Genomic DNA, 21017 nt, shown 5'->3' on the forward strand with positions numbered 1-21017 from the left:
TTGTATGGTGCCCAAACCAGTTTCAGCTTTTAAGTCCCATTAATAACTGAACCAGTCTGTGATCCAATGACTGGCATGCTTGTTACCAGGAAAGAACACAGCTATTCGTGTCCCTGGCCAGTGGACCACTCTGTTCCTTCCTCTTGGATGAACAGCGTTTCTTCAACTGGCAATACACTGTTTGTTAGATGGGGCTGGCCACAGGGAACTTTCCTCAGTGCTTCACTGTACGTAGTGTCAGATAGAGCCTTAATACTCCATGTTTTAGGTCTATTTCTTCCACTAGATCATAGTCTTCTTGGGTTTAGGTATCTGGATCTGTATTATTTGTATGGGCACATGGTTCCTACTCCAGCCTATCCTAGCACGTGGCACCTCTTTGTTAATGATTTGATTTATGCATAAAAAAGTTATGATATTAACCAACAAAAAAAAAATCTGATTTGATTTTTCCAACCTAAAAAAAGGATCCTTTCTCATTAATTTCTTTCCAAACTTCCATTCCAGACATCGAAGTGTAAAAAGAAAAATGATAAAATGAAGGAAAGGCTAGGAATAAAGAGAGATGCATAGTTAGAAACATAAAAAGATAATTGTTTAATGTCAGAGATGCACTATAAATAATTGAACTTCTACAAAAATACATTCAGTAAAATAATTACAAATTTCTAATAACCTATCTACCAAATTCTAAAACTGCCAAGTTCATTTTCAATTTTTTTAATAGAAACATTGGAAACAACTATAGTTATGTGACATCATTACTTTCTCATCTCCTCTAAGAGTTGTGTCCTTAAAATTTGGGAGGCACATTTTCTAGTCAGTTGATCTTCATAAAAATAACTCTTCCAGATTTTACAAGCATTATATCTCCTTGAGCTATAGAAACCTATGTCTCTAACTTAATAAAAAAATTTTCACAGTGTGTACAGGAATAAAAATTATTAAATTTAGTAAAAAGCAATAATTTTTAAAGAGGACTGTGTTCTTACAATTAGTAATACCAGAACTGCCTGTACATTCTTTGGCTCTCCACCAAAGAAAGGAGATAAGAAGAACTGCAAAAGAAAAGACAATTGTTAAACAGAAGTTTTTTGTTTCCTGAATTTTGTCCACATATATGTGAATTGGCCCTAAACAGCCCTACTAACATTTGACCATAAATATCACCTAAGTGCCCTTTCTAAAGTATATAGCAAGGGGCTGTCTTCCTTCCTCCCAAGGTCGATGAGCTTTTATTTGAAGCAATAGCATTTATTAATTACCAATCACCTGGCGAGAGAATCCTGGAGATCTATGCTAACCTCCCCAAACAGTGAGAGACAGTGTTTATTCCATTCTTCTCACACAGAACTTCACACCTGCCTGTGCCCATCGTTTCTCTCTGGGGCGCTTTGTCTTCCTTTCCCCTTCCCATAGATACCTCTTCACTCATGTACTGTAACTTCCTCCCTTTTGCAGGAGTATACGAATCAGTCAGCCAGAAAAAAAGGACTTTGTTTATATTGGGTGCTTCTTTAGAACTCTGAAATCCCAAAGATCAGGAACATTTCATTTGCTTCCTTCTGAAGCTGAGCATATCCAGGAAGGAATAAGGCCCCAGATGAGTATAAGGACTGCTCTATTTCCCACTACCCTTTACCCTTCCTCCCTATATATTAACCAGGACCAGATTTTCCATCACAAGTCAGCTAGAACATATTGTCTTATCTGGAAGAAAATCAGTTGGATTCCATGAGGTGGAAATCTTCGAACCCCATGCATTTTAAACATGTTGTAGTACACCTTCCACACTGGGCAAAGCTTCACAGCTGGTCATGAGTTTCAGGGCACTGGGACAGACTGTGTCATTACTTACATGATAAGATAAGAACAAACAGCCAATAATTGTGGAAGGTGGTATTAAGAAGGTGAAGATAAATGGAATTGCAATTTCATACATACTGAATGCAAATCCAGCCACAGAGAATAAAGTGATCTAAAAAAAAAAGTAAATATAAATGTTAATCACTCTGAATTTCAATGTAAGTTCCAAATTAAGGTGGCTCATCTTGAAGATATTACTAATTTCAACTCCAACCTCACAAACTAAGCTGAAATCGGTATATCTTCATTAACATTTTATTTTAATGACTCAGCCAAATCCTTTGGCCTAGGGTTTCACAAATGAGGCATTACTTGATAAATGTAGGATTCGATATATAGATTCTTTTTTTCTGTTTTTTGAGATGGAATCTTGCTCTGTCACCCAGGCAGAAGTTCAGTAGCGTGATCATGGCTTATTGTAGCCTTGAACTCCTGGGCTCAAGTGATATTCCTCTCTCAGATTTTCATATAGCTGGGACTACAGGTGCGCACCAACATGCCCAGCTAACATTTCTGTATTTTTAGTAGAGATGGGGATTCACCATGTTGCCCAGGCTGTTCTCTAACTCCTGGGCTCAAGTGATCCACTGATCTAGGCCTCCCAATGTAAACCCAGCACCAGTATATATGATATTTTAATTAAAGTAGATAAACTTTAAAAAATAAAAGTAGATAAGCAAAAAACAAAGAATAAAATTGAAATTGATATCTAACAGGAATAAAACAACAAGAACAGGAGACTTTTGGTAACTATACCAGTGGGAAATAAAAGCATTTAACAACATGGAACGGCTTAAGCAGAAGTACTAAAATACAAAATTCAGGGAGAAGAGAAAGTGATAGATATACTACAAGCCCTCACATTTTACCTTCTAAAACACTGCAATGACTTCTTGAAAGGTTTTTCTCTTCTAATGTCTCTGTCTTCCAAACCATCATCTTTATGGCTATCAAGATATTCTTCCTCCAAGTTTATCTCTAATCCTATTTATGTTCTGTGCTATAAGCTTTTACGGCATCCCATAGCCCATAGAAAAAATTCTTGAGCATATTATTTAAGGGCAGCCGTAATTTTATTTTTTGCCATAACTAGGACCATGGCATTCTGCACCATTTTTTTGGTCCATATCTAGAAGAGATTATTACCAGTTCCTGGGATCAGCTTGAGCTTTTTCCCTTCTAGGTTTCTGTTCATTATTTCTATTCACACCTTATACTTCTCTCAGCGAAAATCTTACTCTTTTTCAGATTTCACTTTTTACAAGAAATCTCTGCTTTCATTTTCATAAATGAATCTCTCCCTTATCTGTTTTGTCATATACCTCTTTATTCAGTTGTACAACAGACTCTTAAGATGGAAAATAACTCATGACTCTGTTTTAATAAGTGGCTGATGACTTATCTGTTTATCTTTTGAGAGCTCTTTCAGGTTTAAAACTGTGTAATATCTTTTCTCCCATTATCAATCTTAACTTGGACATACTGCTGAAGTCAACATTTATTGAATTAATAATTTATTTTTGCCATCCTGAAATCATAGGATTAGAATACATACTCTTAAATCATACACATTTTTCCTCCTAATTTAGACAAAAGAAAGCTGGCATTACAAAATGAATTCTCAGTAGGGAGTTTGGTGCAGTAGTTTCCAGTTTTAATCATGTCAGTAACAGAATTTGTAATCTTGTGTTAATGAGGGTTTTGGGGCTTATTTCTTTTTCAGTAAAAAGAAGATATAGATGCTTTACCGGTTTCCTTCTAGCTTGGTATTTTATAGTTCTAGAAACAATCTGGCTACTTTAAACAAAGAAAAGCATGAAAAAAGGTACAGGTTTTGAAAAGAATCCATATATGAGGCAAATGTAAAATATTTTAGACCATAATATTATCATCCTATAGAGGGAAAAATTTAAATAATTAGCTCAGAATTATATATTGAATATATACAGTATACATCCACAAGAAACATACTTACAATATAGAAACAAAATGACCAAATGCCACTGTTTTTTCTCCCTTTGTGAAAGATGAACGAAATCACATACGTCATGAAGATAAGGGAAAAAGAATAACCCACAGCACATGGGATCTAAAATCAACAGGAATGTGAAGCTTAGTGAAATGCAAGCAAGGAAAACATTTAGGATCCAAAACACTGTTATAGCCCAGGGTTTTATAGTTCTTTAATTTATTACCATATAAACATTGATGGAAATATTTCAAAATTTCAAATTAAATCACACAATGATATTGCGAATATTTTCACTTACTTGAATATTGTCACTTACTTGAATAATATGGATTACAGTTACAAATATTTCTTCGAACTCTAAAACGTAGCTCACTAAAAATATAAAAACGAACATCAGGAAGTACAGGGAAACATCCACCAGCGCCTGCCCAAACCAGTAAGCAGAAGGGAAGAGTCCCGAAATCCGTAGCTGGGACCGAGCTCTGTTCTAATTAGGAGACAGCAAAGATACAAAGTTTGCTGCTTAAAAAAATGTGGATTATGCAAGGAAGTATTCCAGCAAAATCTTTATGTGTAACAATTCTAGATTATGGCTACAAATGTAATCTGGACTAAGGGATGTGGATAGTTACAAACGTAAATAACCAGTCTGCTGCCTTAATGAACTACACTGACATTCATCACACACCTCGTAGAAATATGTAAATGAGGACCTTAGAATAATCAAGGCATGAACACTGCGGCAAACAAAACAGTGATTTATGACTTACAAGGGGGTAAGAGTGAGTGGGAAAGACAGTTTACTCCTCTAAACAACTAACTTCTCATTACCGTGATTCGAAGTACATATGTATATGTACACACACACACACACACACACACACACACACACAAACACAATTGCTTCATCCTTCAATTGAAATAAAAGAAATGGAGTTTTGTTCTGCCATAGTCCACATTCATATATTTATCATTCATTCAAATATTTATGTGTATGTATATAAGTATAAACAAATTTATAAATGTAAATATATTTTACATTGTCATTCTGTAAACAAACATATTAAATTAAATGTTTTAAAAGTACTTATGAAGTGTTGTGGTTTTCAGTATAATCAATAGGTTTATACATTAAACTATTCTAATAGTTGTGAAATTTTTTCTTTCAAAAAATACTTAAATTCATTTATTGATGGGCTTTGATGAGCTAAATGATGTTTCTGCCTGAGACATCATTTGACCTGAAGATTCACATCAGAGCCTCCCAACATCAGACACAGGTCTATGCAGGTAGTTGAATTGGTAAGGAATTGATTGACTCAACACATGAGTGGAGGTGAGAGAAGAATGAAGGATGATTTTCAGATCTTTAGAAATGACTGAGCATATGGTGCCGCTATCTATGGAGAAAGTAGGAAGAGGGGAGTATGTTATAGTAGCTATACATTCAGTTCAGGCTTGGAAGCACGAAGCTTGAGACATCTGTTTTGCCTGTAGTAGAAATGCTGAGAAGGGATTTGTATTAACATTGGAGGACAAATTAGATACAAGTATAGATCTGGGATAGAGTCAGATCTGGGGGTGACCAGCCGGTAGAGGGGATTTGAAGCCATAGAGCTAGATGGGCTTGCCTAAGACAGAATGGCATCTAAGATGAGAAGACAGCCAAGGGCCAATATCAGGATTTCAGAAATTTAGAGATTATATAGAGGAATGAGAATCTCCAAAGGAGACAAACAATGGACAGTCTTAGGATAACCATGGAGAAACTGTGGCCTCACAAAAGCCAAAGAAAGTGTTCATGTTTCCTATGGAGGAAGTTTTAAAGTTTGGATTATGTTAGTTACATCACACTACTAAAAGAATTTCTTGAGATTCCTGCATGTTCCACCTGAAAAGGGAATATTACATAAATTGCACACTCTTTTTGTGGGCAACAGAGAGAGAGAGAAAATGAAACAGATGAAGATGACACAGTAGAAATGCTTAAATGAGGTTTCATGGACTTTTTTCATAAAGTCACAAAAACTGAGTGCTAAAGCACATTTTTATTGAAACCTGTTAAGTAAAGCCAATGCAAGCTGGCCTGCATTGATTAATCATATAAATTCACTGCCTGTGATTGCCACTCAAAATCTGGTTCCACTGCAGAACTACCGAATCAGAATCATCTTTTAAACAAGATTCTCAGATAATTTGTAGACACATTTTAGATTCATTTGGATTAATAAAAGAGTATCCGTAAATAAAAATTCATAGGTTGTAAGTTCCATATTGAAATTCTCTCTTTATCTTTTCAAGTTCTCATATTTCCAAAAACATCATTTCCTTTTATTTCAACAATATCTTTTTAATTAATTTTTTGAGGTATAATTCTCAAACAAGAAAAAGTACCCATATTACATATATAGTTGAATGAAGTCTGATGAATGCATATGTTCCCATACCACAATCACAGGTAAGGTGTGGAACACCCTCTGAAGTTTCCCATGATACTTTGAAGTCCATAGTCTTTATCATTGGTTACAAGTGACCTCCCCTCACTACACCCCGAGACTGCCTTCTGTCACTGTAGATTAATTTTACCTTTCTAAGAATTTTATATAAATTAAATCATCCAAATTAAAAGTACCTAATCATTTGTGGTTATCATTTCCTCAGTGTAATGGTTCTAAGATTCACCTGTGTTGGTGCATTTATTAGTTGTTCGTCTGTTATATTGCTGAGTAGTATTCCATTGTATGGCTATATCAGAATTTGTTTATCAATTCACTGTTTGCGGGACACTTGGGTCATTTCAAGTTGTTGTCTATTATAACTAATGCTGTTCAGAACATTAATGTTCAAGAGTTTAAGTGGAAAGATGTTTTCTTTTGAGTAAATACTTAGGAGAAGAATTGCTATGTCATAATAATAAGTATATTTTTAACTTTATAAGAAACAGCCAAATTATTTTGCAACATGATTGTACAATTTATGTTCCCACCCAATGCATGGGAGTTCTAGTTTCTCCACATCCTCATAAACTCTTGATATTGATAGTCATTCTAACATTAGTTTTGTTGAGCGTGTAGAGCTATTTCATTGAGGTTATTTTCCTGATTACTCGTGATATTAACCATCTTTTCATGGGAGTATTTTCCATCTGTACATCTTCTTTGGTAGTGCATATATTCAAATACTTTGTCCTTTTTAATACTCAGGTTATCCTCTTTTACAGAGGTATGAGAGTTCTTTACATATTCTTGATACAAATCTTTGTCACATATATAAGTATTGTGAATATTTTTCTCCCAGTCTGTGGCTTGCCTTTTATTTATTTTTTAAATTAGTTACTTAATTTATTTTTTGAGATGGAGTCTGTCACTCAGGGTGGAGTGCAGTGACACAATCTCAGCTCACTGCATCCTCTGCCTTCTGGGTTCATCAAGCGATTCTCCTGCCTCAGCCTCCCACATAGCTGGGATCACAGGCACACACCATCACACCCAGCTAACTTTCGTATTCTTAGTAGATACGGGGTTTCACCTTGTTAGTCAGGCTGATGTAGAACTCATGACCTCAAATGATCTGCCCACCTCAGCTTCCCAACGTGCTGGGATTACATGCATGAGCCACCAAGCTCGGCGGCCTTTTGTTTTTTATTGGTGTTTTACAAAGAGCAGAAGCTTTTAACTTTGATGAAGTTCAAGTTATCTTTTTTAAAATTACATATGCTTCTTCTTCCCTATCTGAAAAATATCACCTATGTCAAGATCTGTGATTCATTTCAAATTAATTTTGTGCACGGTGTGATGGAAGTTAAGAATTTTTTTTTTCAGAATGATACAAACTTGTTCCACCACAATTTGTTAAAAAGTCCAATCTTACCCTCATTTAAGTTATTTGATAACTTTGTTGAAAATCAATTGATACATGTGTGAGTTTATTTCTGAAATGTCTATTTCATTTCAAATATCTACATAATTATTAATACAACACATTCTTAATTACTAAAAATTTGTAGTGAGCCTTGAAATCAGAAGCATATTTTCCAACTTTGCTTTTTTTTTTCAAAGTTATTTTGTCTATTCTAGTTTGTTGTCATATCCAAATAATGTTCAGAATAATTCTCTGTCACTTATTTATCTATATTTTTCAATTTACAAAACTTTCTTTTATTTTTATAACTTAGAATTTGTCTGAATTGGCTGTTCAATTAAGCATGTATAAATTTTCTTAAGAAAACTCCCATAAAATTACCTTCAGCTTCTGATTATGCAAAATAATGGAAGTTGCAATTACTTATTACTACCTTACAATCATCGATGCTGCTCATGGCAATGTAAGGTGGGCAACTCGATGTTAAAAGCAGCCAGAACATGATATATCCCAGGAATTCGAGTGGATAGCTCTGTCCATTCTGAAAATGCAAAGAATACAATGAATTGAATGAAGACATTTTAGACCAGGTTTACATAATTCTGCTTTAGGTCCCTTTTGAGATTCTCAGGCTCTCTCATTATCCTTCCAGTTTTGACACTTAAATCTTGGCTTTATACTCAAATTTATAGATAAGTGATTGAAGAAGATGAATATACTGATAACATTTGGAAAATAATAAGAGCAAGATTTTTCTCTTTTCTTACCTTATGATTCTAAAATTTATTTTGGTGCTAAATGACAAATTATAATTCACAGTTGACAGTTGACACATTCAATTTCTTTTTCTTTTTTCTTTCTTTCTTTTTTTTTTTTTTTTTTGAGACGGAGTTTTGCTCTTGTTACCCAGGCTGGAGTGCAATGGCGCGATCTCGGCTCACCGCAACCTCCGCCTCCTGGGTTCAGGCAATTCTCCTGCCTCAGCCTCCTGAGTAGCTGGGATTACAGGCACGCGCCACCATGCCCAGCTAATTTTTTGTATTTTTAGTAGAGACAGGGTTTCACCATGTTGACCAGGATGGTCTTGATCTCTTGACCTCGTGATCCACCTGCCTCAGCCTCCCAAAGTGCTGGGATTACAGGCTTGAGCCACCGCGGCCGGCAATTTCTTAACTGACCTTTATATCAAATGTCACAGCTTGACTCAAAAAATACCTGACATTTTATGGGTACAGTGATAATAAGTTAGTTTTTTAGGTACATCATGTGACCAGATAAATATTGGTTGAGGATTTAAAAGTAGAGATAAAGTACTAGAAGGGAGAGCAAAAACACCAAGAAAACCTTTCCTTAGTTCCATCTGTTGTTGCTTCTGTTTGTAACAATCTTTAAGGATAAAAGATCACAAACTGTCTTGAAAGCCAGTCTCATGTTATTTTCATGATTCACATAGTTGCTTGTGTGATTAAATACACTACTGAAGAAAGTTATAACAAGACCCTGGTAGTCTTCAGCTTGGTCACTAGAAAGCCACTTGCTAAGATTCCAGCTCATTGTCAGTATGCTTCCAGAATGCCCTGAGCTCAGTACTTAGTGGCCAATCTATTGACTTTGGGGGGGATAGAAGCAACTTCTGAAACTCCAGGAAACTCAGTTTGGGGGCAATGAGCAGGTAAAATACAACAGAGAATGAAATGAGTTGCTGGGGTTATTGGTTAAAGTGAATATATCAGGCACATAGATACAGAGTCAGCTGAGTTAATTCATTCATTATTAGCTCCAATAATTAATGGTATCTAATTCATTCTAGTTGAACAGGATATCTTGATAGACAGAAGTCTGAGGCAATTTGCCCAATTATGTATACTGCTCTCAGAAACCAAAAAATTAAAAGGTCTTCATAGTCACAAAACGTTAATTAAATGAACCACAGCATATATTCCAAAATTAATTCATACTTGATGGGTGACTAAAATCTTTTACTTTAATGATAAAATTTCTTGCACAACCTTAATTAAAGGAAGTTTTACCTCCTGAGCACACAGTGAAATATGATGTGAGAAGGTAACTGAAGATCTTGCTGAAACATACAAAAATAATAATGGCAGCTGGGTGCAGCGATTCACACCTGTAATCCCAGCACTTTGGGAGGCCAACATGGGAGGATCTCTTGAGCCCAGGAGTTCGAGGTTACAGTGAGCTATCATCCCACCACTGCACTTCACCTGGGTGGCAGAGCGAGACCCTGCCTCTAAAAGTAAATGTAAAAGAATGACAGATATGTGGTCTATTTTAGGTATACATGATTATTAGCCATATATATTATCATAAAACCCTGGAGTGGGATGTAGATAATTTGATGACCCTAACACTAACTTGTGTACTTAACAATTAAGTTGTTTCATGTTTATCATGTTGCAGGTTTTTTCCTAGGTACAAGGTATTCATATAGTGTTAAAAACACATGATCTTGGCCGGGCGCGGTGGCTCAAGCTTGTAATCCCAGCACTTTGGGAGGCCGAGACGGGTGGATCACGAGGTCGAGAGATCGAGACCATCCTGGTCAACATGGTGAAACCCCATCTCTACTAAAAAAATACAAAAAATTAGCTGGGCATGGTGGCACGTGCCTGTAATTCCAGCTACTCAGGAGGCTGAGGCAGGAGAATTGCCTGAACCCAGGAGGCGGAGGTTGCGGTGAGCCGAGATCGCGCCATTGCACTCCAGCCTGGGTAACAAGAGCGAAACTCCGTCTCAAAAAAAAAAAAAAAAACACATGATCTTTGTGCTTAAAGAACTCTCCGATAGGGAGAAATATATGTATACAATAATTAAATAAGAATCATTACAAACTGTGATAGGTATTCTGGTTCTAAACTTAAAGGGCTGTATATATTCCAATCACTTGGCCCGTTGTTTAAAAGTAAATTCCATCTTCTCACCATCTCCATAAATGAAAGTGTTTGATTGGTCTGGAATAGGGCAGGGGAATTAATATTTTTGACAAGAATCTGCAGTAATTCTAAGGTTGACAGTCTGCAATTATAGCCTGAACTTTGTCTTGAATTTCTTTTGTAAAATGTCTACAAGTAATAATAAAGCCCCTTTCTTCCTTTGTTCCTTCCTTCATTCTTTCCTTCATTCATTTGTTCACTCCTTCCTTCCTGTCTCCTTTGTTTCATTTGTTTTTTATTCTTGTGTGGTCACACTGCTGTACGATTTCATTTTTATTGCTTCATATTCTCTTTGAAAAATGTTTTGTTAGTTTTATTTTACTTTAAAAAAATGAGGTTCTGAAAAGGTATTGATTTTCCAAAGTCACAGAACTAGAATGAGTCCAAATGTTAATTTATTATGCAGTGGTTTACTCAATAAAGACAAGATTCCAGCATTTAAACAGTGATCTGGGAGATTTCTGACAGAAGAGAGTCAGGAATTGTAAGATTGTATATACTTACCTCCAAAAATGTACCTCTTTCAGTATGGATATGTACTGACGGTTTAACCATTCCAAGTAACCCATTACTAACAACATCCATAAGAACTGGGAAGCAATTCAATCTTTTGGCATTGCATGCTAACGAAAAGCTGTAATTCTAAAATATAACAAATAAGGATATAAGTTCTCATATATCTTCATTTTGTTTTCTAAAAAAGTCAAAATTCCGTATTTAAATTTAAGATATTATGTTTTTATATGGTGTCAAATAATCAAAATAAAGGGCCAAACACTGTATAAGTAAAAGCATACACTATAAGTAAATCAAAACATGTATATAGTAAAACAAAATCATGTATCTGATATTAAAAACACCAGATATCTTGCTATATCATATGTTCAATGTTTATTGCTTGAGAACAAAACAGAAGTTTTGGAATACATGTATTATAAAATCCTTGAGAGGAAATACAACATTTTTGAACTTAAATATGGACTTGACAGTAGGTATTCTATAGTATATATTTTGCTAATAGATTGTGCCAGTAGACAATGATTGATACATGAATTATTTGTGCCAGTGAATACAATTCACTAAGTAATAAATGAAAGCAGTATTTGTTTTTCATTTTTTCAGTATTGAAGTTGGAGGCCTGGGTATATTGATATTATGTTAGCTTTTCACATTTTTTCAGAAGGATTATTAGAGACCTGCATACCTTTTCATTACCACACACTGTGATTGCTCCATTATAAGATGGGTCATCTGTGCCATTTCTAGTTCCAAATGCATCCACTTCTAAAGCTATCTTCTGGTGTTCCAAAGAATGTATAAAGTCATCAATGCTTGCCCCTAATGTGTAAAGACGTTAGATATCACAAAACTAAAAAAATTAATATCAAGTTGTGTAGTCAAATTATAATTAATGTTATTATGTGATGCAGTAATACGGACTATCAGGATATTTTCCACATGCTTGCTAATGTGAATTAAAATATCTATTTATTTCTCATGGAATTACTTCATGATTTTTGATTTTTTTAATTGTACATATTTTTATTTGCTTATTACTATTAATGTAAAAGATTTTTTTAGTGCCAAATGTCTTTCAACATTGAGTTCTTTTTAGAATATTACAATGAATGGCCATAACCAAGAATGAATGATACAGATAACTTTGTATCTGTATCATTATCATTATCATTTAATGATAATGATACCTTTAATAATACAGATAACTTCTATCGATTAACCAAGAAATTTGCTAAAACTCACTTTATTACTGCTAGATTATTAATTAATTTTCAAAATTTTCTTGACACAGGAAGACAACACATAGACTAGCAATGTGAGTAGCTCTGTAGACCTTCTCCCCAGAAAAAACAATCATAACTTACAAAAATTCCTTAAAAAACAACAAATTAAAATATTTTAAAATTGTTCTAAGAGCATACAGAAAACAATGACACATATATTTAATAAAATCTACTAAATCTAAGTTAAAACGCTATGAAATTGTGGCATTTAAGTCACCACATGATCCCTCCACTCCCCACTTCCTTCCCAGATCTGTCTAACAGAAGCTTCACTCTAAAAGGGTGTAGCCAAGAACCAGGGATCCTTCTTCTCCAAGCCCAGTTCAGGGATACAGTATCTTCCTGGGAGGGGCTGCCCATCAACTTTTCTCATTTCCCCACAACTGTGTTACAGAAGATCAATACCAGACCAGAGTGGCTAAGAGAGCTGGAGGTCTCTTCCTCCACCCAGTCCCTGATCCTAGGTGGAAGCTCTCCTGTAGGCATAAGGGGCCAAAAGCACCAGGGCACAATCATCCTTGTCCCATCTCATGTGTAGGGCAGACTTTCCATGACAGGAGAGGCAAGCTGAGAAGACACCCCCGCCAAGTACCCTGCTCATAAAACAGGAGCTCCACACCAAGAGAATCAGGCATGATCCATGCTTCCAAATCTGAAGCAACAGTGAGATTGTTGTTTCAGGAGCAGAGACAAGCCATAAGAATAGTATGTGCTGAAACCCTCCCTCAGGAAACTGACTTTAGCTGGAACAGAGTTTGGGAGGTTCAGGCCTCAGAGTGCACTAAAAACCATCAAGATTTTGTTAGTAAGCAACTGACAGGAGATTGCAATTCACTAGGTTAAACAATACACCAGCTAAACGTTTACTAGAGAGAGCAGCAAAACAGTTAAGAAGAGCCCTTCTGTGGCGAGGACAAACCTTAATAACTGGCCTCAAAGACTTTTCCTACAAACAAGACTATATTTATATTAGCGCTCCCTTATCCATGGTTTCGCTTTCTGCTGTTTTAGTTACTTTTAGTCCACTGAAGTTCTAAAATGCAAAATGAAAAATTCCAGAGAAAAACACGTATAAGTTTTAAATTGCATGCCATTCTGAGCAGCTTGATGAAATCTCATATTGTCCACTCTGTCCTGTGTAAGATATGAATCAGCCCTTTGCCCACTTTGTCCACATTGCATATGCTACCTACTCATTGGCCGCTTAGTAGCCACCTCAGTTATCAGATCAACTATCAAAGTGCTTATGCTTAAGTAACCCTTATTTTACTTAATAGTGGCCCCAAAGCACAAGAGGAGTAATGCTGGCAATTTGGATATGTCAAAGAGAAGCCATATATTGATTTCTTTAAGTGAAAAGGTGAAAGGTGTTGACTTAATAAGGAAAGGAAAAAAAAAATTGTATGCTGAGGTTGCTTGGATCTTAGCAAGTCTCTTCTGTGAATTGTGAAGAAGAAAAAAGAAACTCATGCTAGTCTTGCTGTTTTACCTCAGACTGTAAAAGCTATGGCCACAGTACATGATAAGTGCTTAGTTAAGATGGAAAAGGTAATAAATTTGTGGACAAAAAACATGAACAGAATGTGTTCTCATTGATGACTATTAGGTTTGGTACTATCTATGGTTTCAGGCATCTACTAGGGATCTTGTAATGTTTCAGATGACAGGGAATTACTGTAATTGGATTAAACTATGGAGCAATTTGTGCATATGGGCATTTTTGAAAACAACCGACCAATCAGCTTGCTACTGGTGGTGACTAACAACTGAATGCGATACCAGTAGAGTTCACTGGTTTAATGGAGAGATCAAGGAAAGAATCCAAGAAAGGTCTGCCAAATCTATCGCCATCTCAGGAGAACAATGCACTTAGCAAAGTTATGTCTCTAAAGAATGGCATCAGAGTTGTATAAAGCAGGGGAAATGAGCAAATAATAATAACAAGCTTCAAGACATTATCCAAAGTTGTTACAAAGTATTGTTTTAAATGTCCAGTTTTCAACCAAAATTATGAGACATCTTAAAAAATAAGAAAGTGTCACCCTTATACAGGAAAAAAAAAAGTAAGCAACAAGAACTGCCTTTGGCAGGCCCAGGTAACAAATATGAAAAACAGACTACAAAGCAGCTATTGCAAGTATGCTCAAAGAACCAAAAGAAAACATGTTTAGAAAAGTAAAGAAAGGTATGATGACAATGTCTCTTCAAATACATTATACCAATAAAAAGGTTTTTTTTTAAAATAATAAATAGCCAAATAGAAATTCTGGAGTTGAAAATACAATAATTGAAATGAAAAATTCACTGGAGTAGCTCAACCACAAATTTGAATGATCAGTAGAAAGAATTAGCAAACCTGAAGATAGATGAAATGTGATTATGCAATCTGAAGAATAATAAAAAAAAATCCCACAATCTAAGAAAAATGTGGGACATTATTAATCACACTATTTCACATGCATGGCAGTACCAGAAGAAAAGGAGCAAGATAAAGGAAGAGGAAAAGAACCATTGAAGAAATAATGACTGCAAATTTACCGACTTGATTGAAAACTTTGAACATCTGAGAATTTCAACAAACTCCAAGTAGGATATATGAAAAGAGATCCAAACCCAGACCCATCGGAGTAAAAATGGTGAAGACAAAGGCAAAGAGAATGTTTCCTTAATGATGTATAAGGAAACACCAATATGAACCCAGCTATTTCATCAGAAACAAAAGAAGCCACAACACAGCAAAATGACATATTCAAAGTGCTGAAAAAATTCAATCAAGCATTTTATATTTAGCAAAACTGGCTTTCAAAGATGATGGTAGTAATAGGTACAATGTACACTATTTGAGTGATGGTTACGCTAAAAGCTCAGACTTCACCACTACACAATATAACCATGTAGCAAAACTGTACTTCTTTCCTCCTAATCTATAAAAATAAAAACAAATAATAAAAAGATGAAAGTATCACAGAACTTTTTTTTACAAAGACTTGCCTTATAAGAAATACTTAAAACTGAAAGCAAATAACCCCAGATGGCAATCCGAATCCAAGTGAAAAGGCCAAAGAGGATCAACAAAAACAACTATGTACTTATAATTGGTAGTATAAATACACGGTTTTCCGTCTCTTGTATTAAATCATTTTAAAAGCAATTGTATAATGCATTATGTATATAATTTTATTATCAAGGCTATACAAATATAGATGTAAAATATTTGAAAAAAATGGCACAAAGGAGGCAGGTGGAAGCCTAGCTGTATTGGAGTAAGGAAATCACATAAAATGATAATATAAATTCACAGGAACAAATGAAGAGAACAAGAAATGGCAAATAATCTTAACTCTTTCATTTTATATGGCTGTATTCACTATTCCACATTTTGATGTTATTATTATGCATATTACATCTATATACTTTAAAACCGGCAATACATCATACAATCATTACTTTATATGATGTCATGTCTTTTAAGGAAGCTGAGAGAAGAAAGGAGAGCAAGTATGTACTTGTAGACTTTGTAACATTAATCTTAAATTTGTGTAAACTTTAAGTAGATTAAAATAAGTTAAGATGTATATTCTAAGTCTAAAAACAACCACTAAGAAAATAATTCAAAAATAAAGCCAAAAAAATTATTAAAAGAATTAAATCATTAAACTAGAAAATACTCAGTGTAAAAGAAAACAGTAAAGAAGAAACAGAAGAATAAAAATGACATGAGACATTCAGAAAACAAACAAAAAACTGGCAGATATAAATATTATATTATTAGTAAAAGTAGGTGAATATGATAAATAATACACCCAAAAGGCATAGATTGGCAGATTGTATTTAAAAACACTATTCAACTCTATACTGTTTATAGGAGACACATATTAAATTAAATTAAATTTACAGGGGACACATGTTAAATTTCATTGATCCAAATTAAATGGTGAATACAAGTAGATGCATAGCAGTAGGTGGAACCATACACCACGCAAAACAAGACCATAAGAAAACCGAAGTGGCTCTTCTAGTATCAGACAAGATAGATAAAAAAATGTTACTAGAAATAGTAAGAGACATTTTATGATGATAAAAGGGTCAAAACAAGATCAAAACAGTAGGAAGTTACATTCATAAACATATATGCACTATTAACAGAGACTCAAAATATAAAATAGCACGAAGAGTGAAACAGAAAAATTTTCACCCAACGGCAGAATGTACATTCTTCTCAAGTGCACAAGGAATATTCTGTAAGATGAGCTATAGGCAAGGACATCAAACAAGCCTTAATGCACTGAAAAAAGTTGGAATTTTATAAACTATGATCTCTGACCACAGGGGAGGAATTTAAAATTCAACAACAAAAACTTAGAAAATCACAAATTTCTGGAAACTAAAAAGTCTGCTCACAAATAACCAATAGGTCAGAAAAGAAATCACAAGGGAAGTTAGAAAATATTTTGAGATAAATACAAATTAAAACATAATACACCAAAGCTTATGCCATGCAGTGAAAGCAGAGCTTAGAGGGAAGTTTATAACTGTAAACACCTATGTTTAATAAAAGAGGAAAAACATCAAATCAGTAAGTGAAACTTTTGTATTAAGACACTGAAAAGAGAGGAGCAAGCTAAATACAAGGGGAACAGAAAGAAAGGGAAACAATGAATATTGGTTTGGAAATGAGTGACACAGACAGTAGAAAACCAATAGAGACAATTAAGCTAGAAGTTGATTCTTTGAAAGCATCAACAAAATTGATGAACCCTTAGCTAGGATGACCATGAAAAAGTAAAATAAAATGAAAATTACTAAGATCAAGAACAAAAAGAGGGTATGAATACCAATCTTATAGATAAAAAGGATTAAAATGGAATGTTTGGATAACAACGAATTAGATAATACAGTATAATGGAAAAATTCCTAGAAAGATAGAAACTATCAAACGGATACAAGAAGAAATATAAAATATAAAGAGACTTGTAACAATTAAGATTGAATTACTAATTACAAAACTTCCCATAAAGAAAATCCCTCACCCAGAAAGCTACACTAGTACATTTCTACCTAATAAAGAAGAATTGTCAATCTTTCACAAAGTGTAAAAAAAAAAAGAAAGTTCAGGGAATATTTGCCAACTTATTATATGCAGCAAGTATTACCCTGATCTTTAAAGACATTACCATAGAATAAAGCTACAGAACAATATCCCTTATGAATAGAGATACAAAACATTAGCAAAACCCTAGAAAACCACATCCAGCAGAAAATGGAAAGAATTATGCACCATGACCAAGTAAAATTTATCCTATAAATGCAAGGTTGGGTTAATATCTGAAAATAATACGATATAAAAGTCACATGATCATCTCAGTAAACACAGAGAAAACATCTGACAAATTCAACATCTGTTTATAATGAAAACACTAAAAAAAACAAAAAACTAGAAAAAGACATGTCACAGCCTTCTTCCATTTAGAAACATTAGATGACACTTCAGCACTATGCTTTGTGTCATTTTAAACAGCAAAATCACCACAAAAACACACACACAAATGTGAAAAATGTAGAATGAAATAGACTTCAAAAAAAGGCATTTGTTTATAGCATGAAAGCTAAAACAAAAAGGCAGTGCCATTTTATTCAATCTCTTTTGAAAATGTGTACATCAGGTGACTAAAAATGTTCACTTCTTTGAGCATATCTGTAAATATCATGAAAGTGCAACAGATATGTATTTGGGGGTTACCAATAAATTTTAGTGAAGAGAAAAATTCTTAGAGAATCCGAATAATGAAGACATTCTGTATCTGATAAGATAATTTTATTTAATCTATATAAATAATATGTAGAACCCAATAAAAAAGACAATCCATTTTTAAAATGGACAAAGAAAATAGACATTTTTACAAAGAAGATGTACAATGGATCAATTATCACATTAAAAGATGCTCAACATTACTGGCCATTAGCAAAATACAAATCAAAATCGCAAGATACCACTTGACATACGCTATGGTGCATGTAAAGAAAAAACAAAAAAAAAATGCTGGCAAACATACGTAGAAAGTGGAATCCTAAAAAATTGCTGGTATGAATACAAAGTGGTGCAGTCACTTTGAAAAACAGTTTGGAAGGTCCTTCAAAGGCTAAACAGGTTACCATATGACCCAACAATTCTACTTTTATGATTACACCCCAGAGATATGAAAATATATGTTCAAACAAAAACATGTACATGAACATTTATAGCAGCATTTTTTATAATATCCAATTATTGGGAAAAATATCCATCTGCTGATGAATGATAAATAAATTTTAGTATAACCATAGAATAGAATATTACTCAACAATAAAAAGGAAGTATTGATACATAGATAAATGCTACAACATAGATAAACTTTGAAAACATGCTAAGTGAAAGAAGTCAGTCACCAAGTATCACATATTGTACGAGTCCATTGATATTACATGTTCAGAATAAACAAATCAATAGAGACAGAAAATAAATTTGTGATTGCCTAGGACTGTAGGGAAGGACTACATGGGGGTAATTGCTATTTGATATCGGGTTTCTTTTTCGGGTGATGAAAATATTCTAAAATGGATTGTAGAGATGGTTTCACAATTCTGCGAATACACTAAAAACCATGGAATTGTACCTTTAAATGGGTAAATTATATGGCACGTTAATCAAATCCCAATTAACCTGTTAAATGCTTTTTTTGGTACGAATGCTTTCATTTTGCAAGTTGCTATCAGATAATGTTTCTCCTTTAGAAAATACTTTCCACTTTGGGAGGCCGAGGTGGGTGGATTACCTGAGGTCAGGAGTTTGAGACCAGCCTGACCAACATGGAGAAACCCCGTCTATACTAAAAATACAAAATTAGCCAGGTGTGGTCACACATGCCTGTAATCCCAGCTGCCCAGGAGGCAGAGGCAGGAGAATCGCTTGAACCCAGAAGGCGCAGGTTGTGGTGAGCTGAGATCATGCCATTGCACTCCAGCCTGGGTGACAAGAGTGAAACTCCATCTCAAAAAAAAAAAAAAAAAAAAAAAAGAAAAGAAAATACTTCCCCAATTCCTGCTTCTTTTGGGGCCTGTATTTATTATATCCAGGTTTCATAAATTGTTTTTTAACACATGCTGAATAAGTGGAAAGCTATTTTCTTTCTCATGATTATGTTTTCTAAGTATTGCTCTGAACAGTAAATGTATTTGGAGATCAAGCATTGACCACGTTACCTGTTTTATTGATGATCAGTAATTGAGTGAGAGGGTCATGTGGTTGTTGTCCAGGAGCCAGGAAGTACAAATGAGGAGAAAGTTCCAAAGTGTAAGTGCTTCGATACATTTTCGTCACAATATACTCCACCAGAAAAGGGCACAATCCAACTATTATAATTAATAGCCTACACAAAAGAAAATTGCCAACATGAATGCAATGGCCATTTCCTAATCTAATAATGTCTGTGCAGTTTATAATGTAATGGGATAAAGAAATTACAACAATTAAGCACATAATTATCTGTCACATTTCTTGAGTAGTTTGTCCTTTCCCTACCTCCAAATTGGAGATGATAAACTGTAGTTTTGTCCTTTGTTCATTTCCCCTGTTGCGTTTTGGCCATTGGATATCCCATAAAATTGCATGCGATAGTTGTCCTTTATATGACAAGATTCTACCTCGCTCCTGTGTTTCCACTGTGATGTTTTCCCTTTCTGCTGCCTAGTTCATCATCAGTGCTTTACTCCCAATTTTATTCATATCCACTCCTCATAATTCTTGTTTTCGTTAGCAGACACATGATTTCTGTAGTATCCAATCTCAAATTTCAAAATCACTTTCTACTGTTTATTCTCCTATATTTCTCACTTAGAATAAATTTAAAAATCTTACTATACAGTCATATATTTTACTTCGGAAGCTTTCTCCATTCTCAATTTTTAATTACATCTTGTCTGAAATCTTGCCAAATGGATGGCTTTCCTCCACTTTTCACTCTCTCTAGACTTTCCATACACTGTGGCCAGATTCACATGAAAGATTTTTCTTAAATCATGCAAATCTTTTTGTCGTAATTTCTCAGTGAACTTTCATTACTTATTTGTTTGGCAAGTATTTGTTGAAATTCAATTATGTGCCAGGTCTTGTATCTTTTACTGCTTCAAGTATTCAAAGACAAAGTCTTGATTGACAGTCAAGGTACCATGGGCACCAGAGTGCTAATGGCAGGTGATGTGCTTCGTGGGAGCAGGGATGGTGCCAATTATACACAGCAGATAAGGAGAATGAACTACTGTCCCTAAAGAAGACTGAAGGGAAGTCAGGACATGTAGGGAAGGGTCTGCAGGATGACAGTGAAACAGTCAGTGTACCCACAGAAGAGTCAGATGCTATATGGTTCGCTAACGGCTAATGTAGGGCACTGGCATATAGATACTGGGAGAAACAGTCCAATGCATCTGTCACGTACAAGAGTGGAGAATTTGAGAGGAAAACATACAGGAAAACTTACATTACTTCAACATTTTTTCTACAAATGTCTCTATAAGATTACAAATTCC

At 34.6% G+C, this 21017-nt stretch overlaps 1 protein-coding gene across 5 annotated transcripts in view; it reads right to left on the reverse strand.

Annotated features, from left to right (window-relative positions):
* The window catches only part of ABCA8 (ATP binding cassette subfamily A member 8), a 98610-nt gene that overhangs the window by 15439 nt on the left and 62154 nt on the right, over window positions 1–21017 (reverse strand). For all 5 annotated transcript variants that reach the window (XM_010342488.3, XM_003931788.4, XM_074388907.1 and 2 more), the window contains 9 exons: window positions 19695–19861; window positions 11858–11991; window positions 11158–11295; window positions 8133–8240; window positions 4155–4325; window positions 3842–3955; window positions 1859–1978; window positions 993–1058; window positions 458–549 (listed from right to left, as the gene is read on the reverse strand). In XM_010342488.3, the coding sequence (XP_010340790.1) occupies window positions 458–549; window positions 993–1058; window positions 1859–1978; window positions 3842–3955; window positions 4155–4325; window positions 8133–8240; window positions 11158–11295; window positions 11858–11991; window positions 19695–19861 (1110 nt within the window). The remainder of the gene's footprint in view (window positions 1–457; window positions 550–992; window positions 1059–1858; window positions 1979–3841; window positions 3956–4154; window positions 4326–8132; window positions 8241–11157; window positions 11296–11857; window positions 11992–19694; window positions 19862–21017) is intronic.

The sequence above is a fragment of the Saimiri boliviensis genome, chromosome 17 (assembly GCF_048565385.1).
Source record: "Saimiri boliviensis isolate mSaiBol1 chromosome 17, mSaiBol1.pri, whole genome shotgun sequence".
Classification (NCBI taxonomy): Eukaryota; Metazoa; Chordata; class Mammalia; order Primates; family Cebidae; genus Saimiri; species Saimiri boliviensis.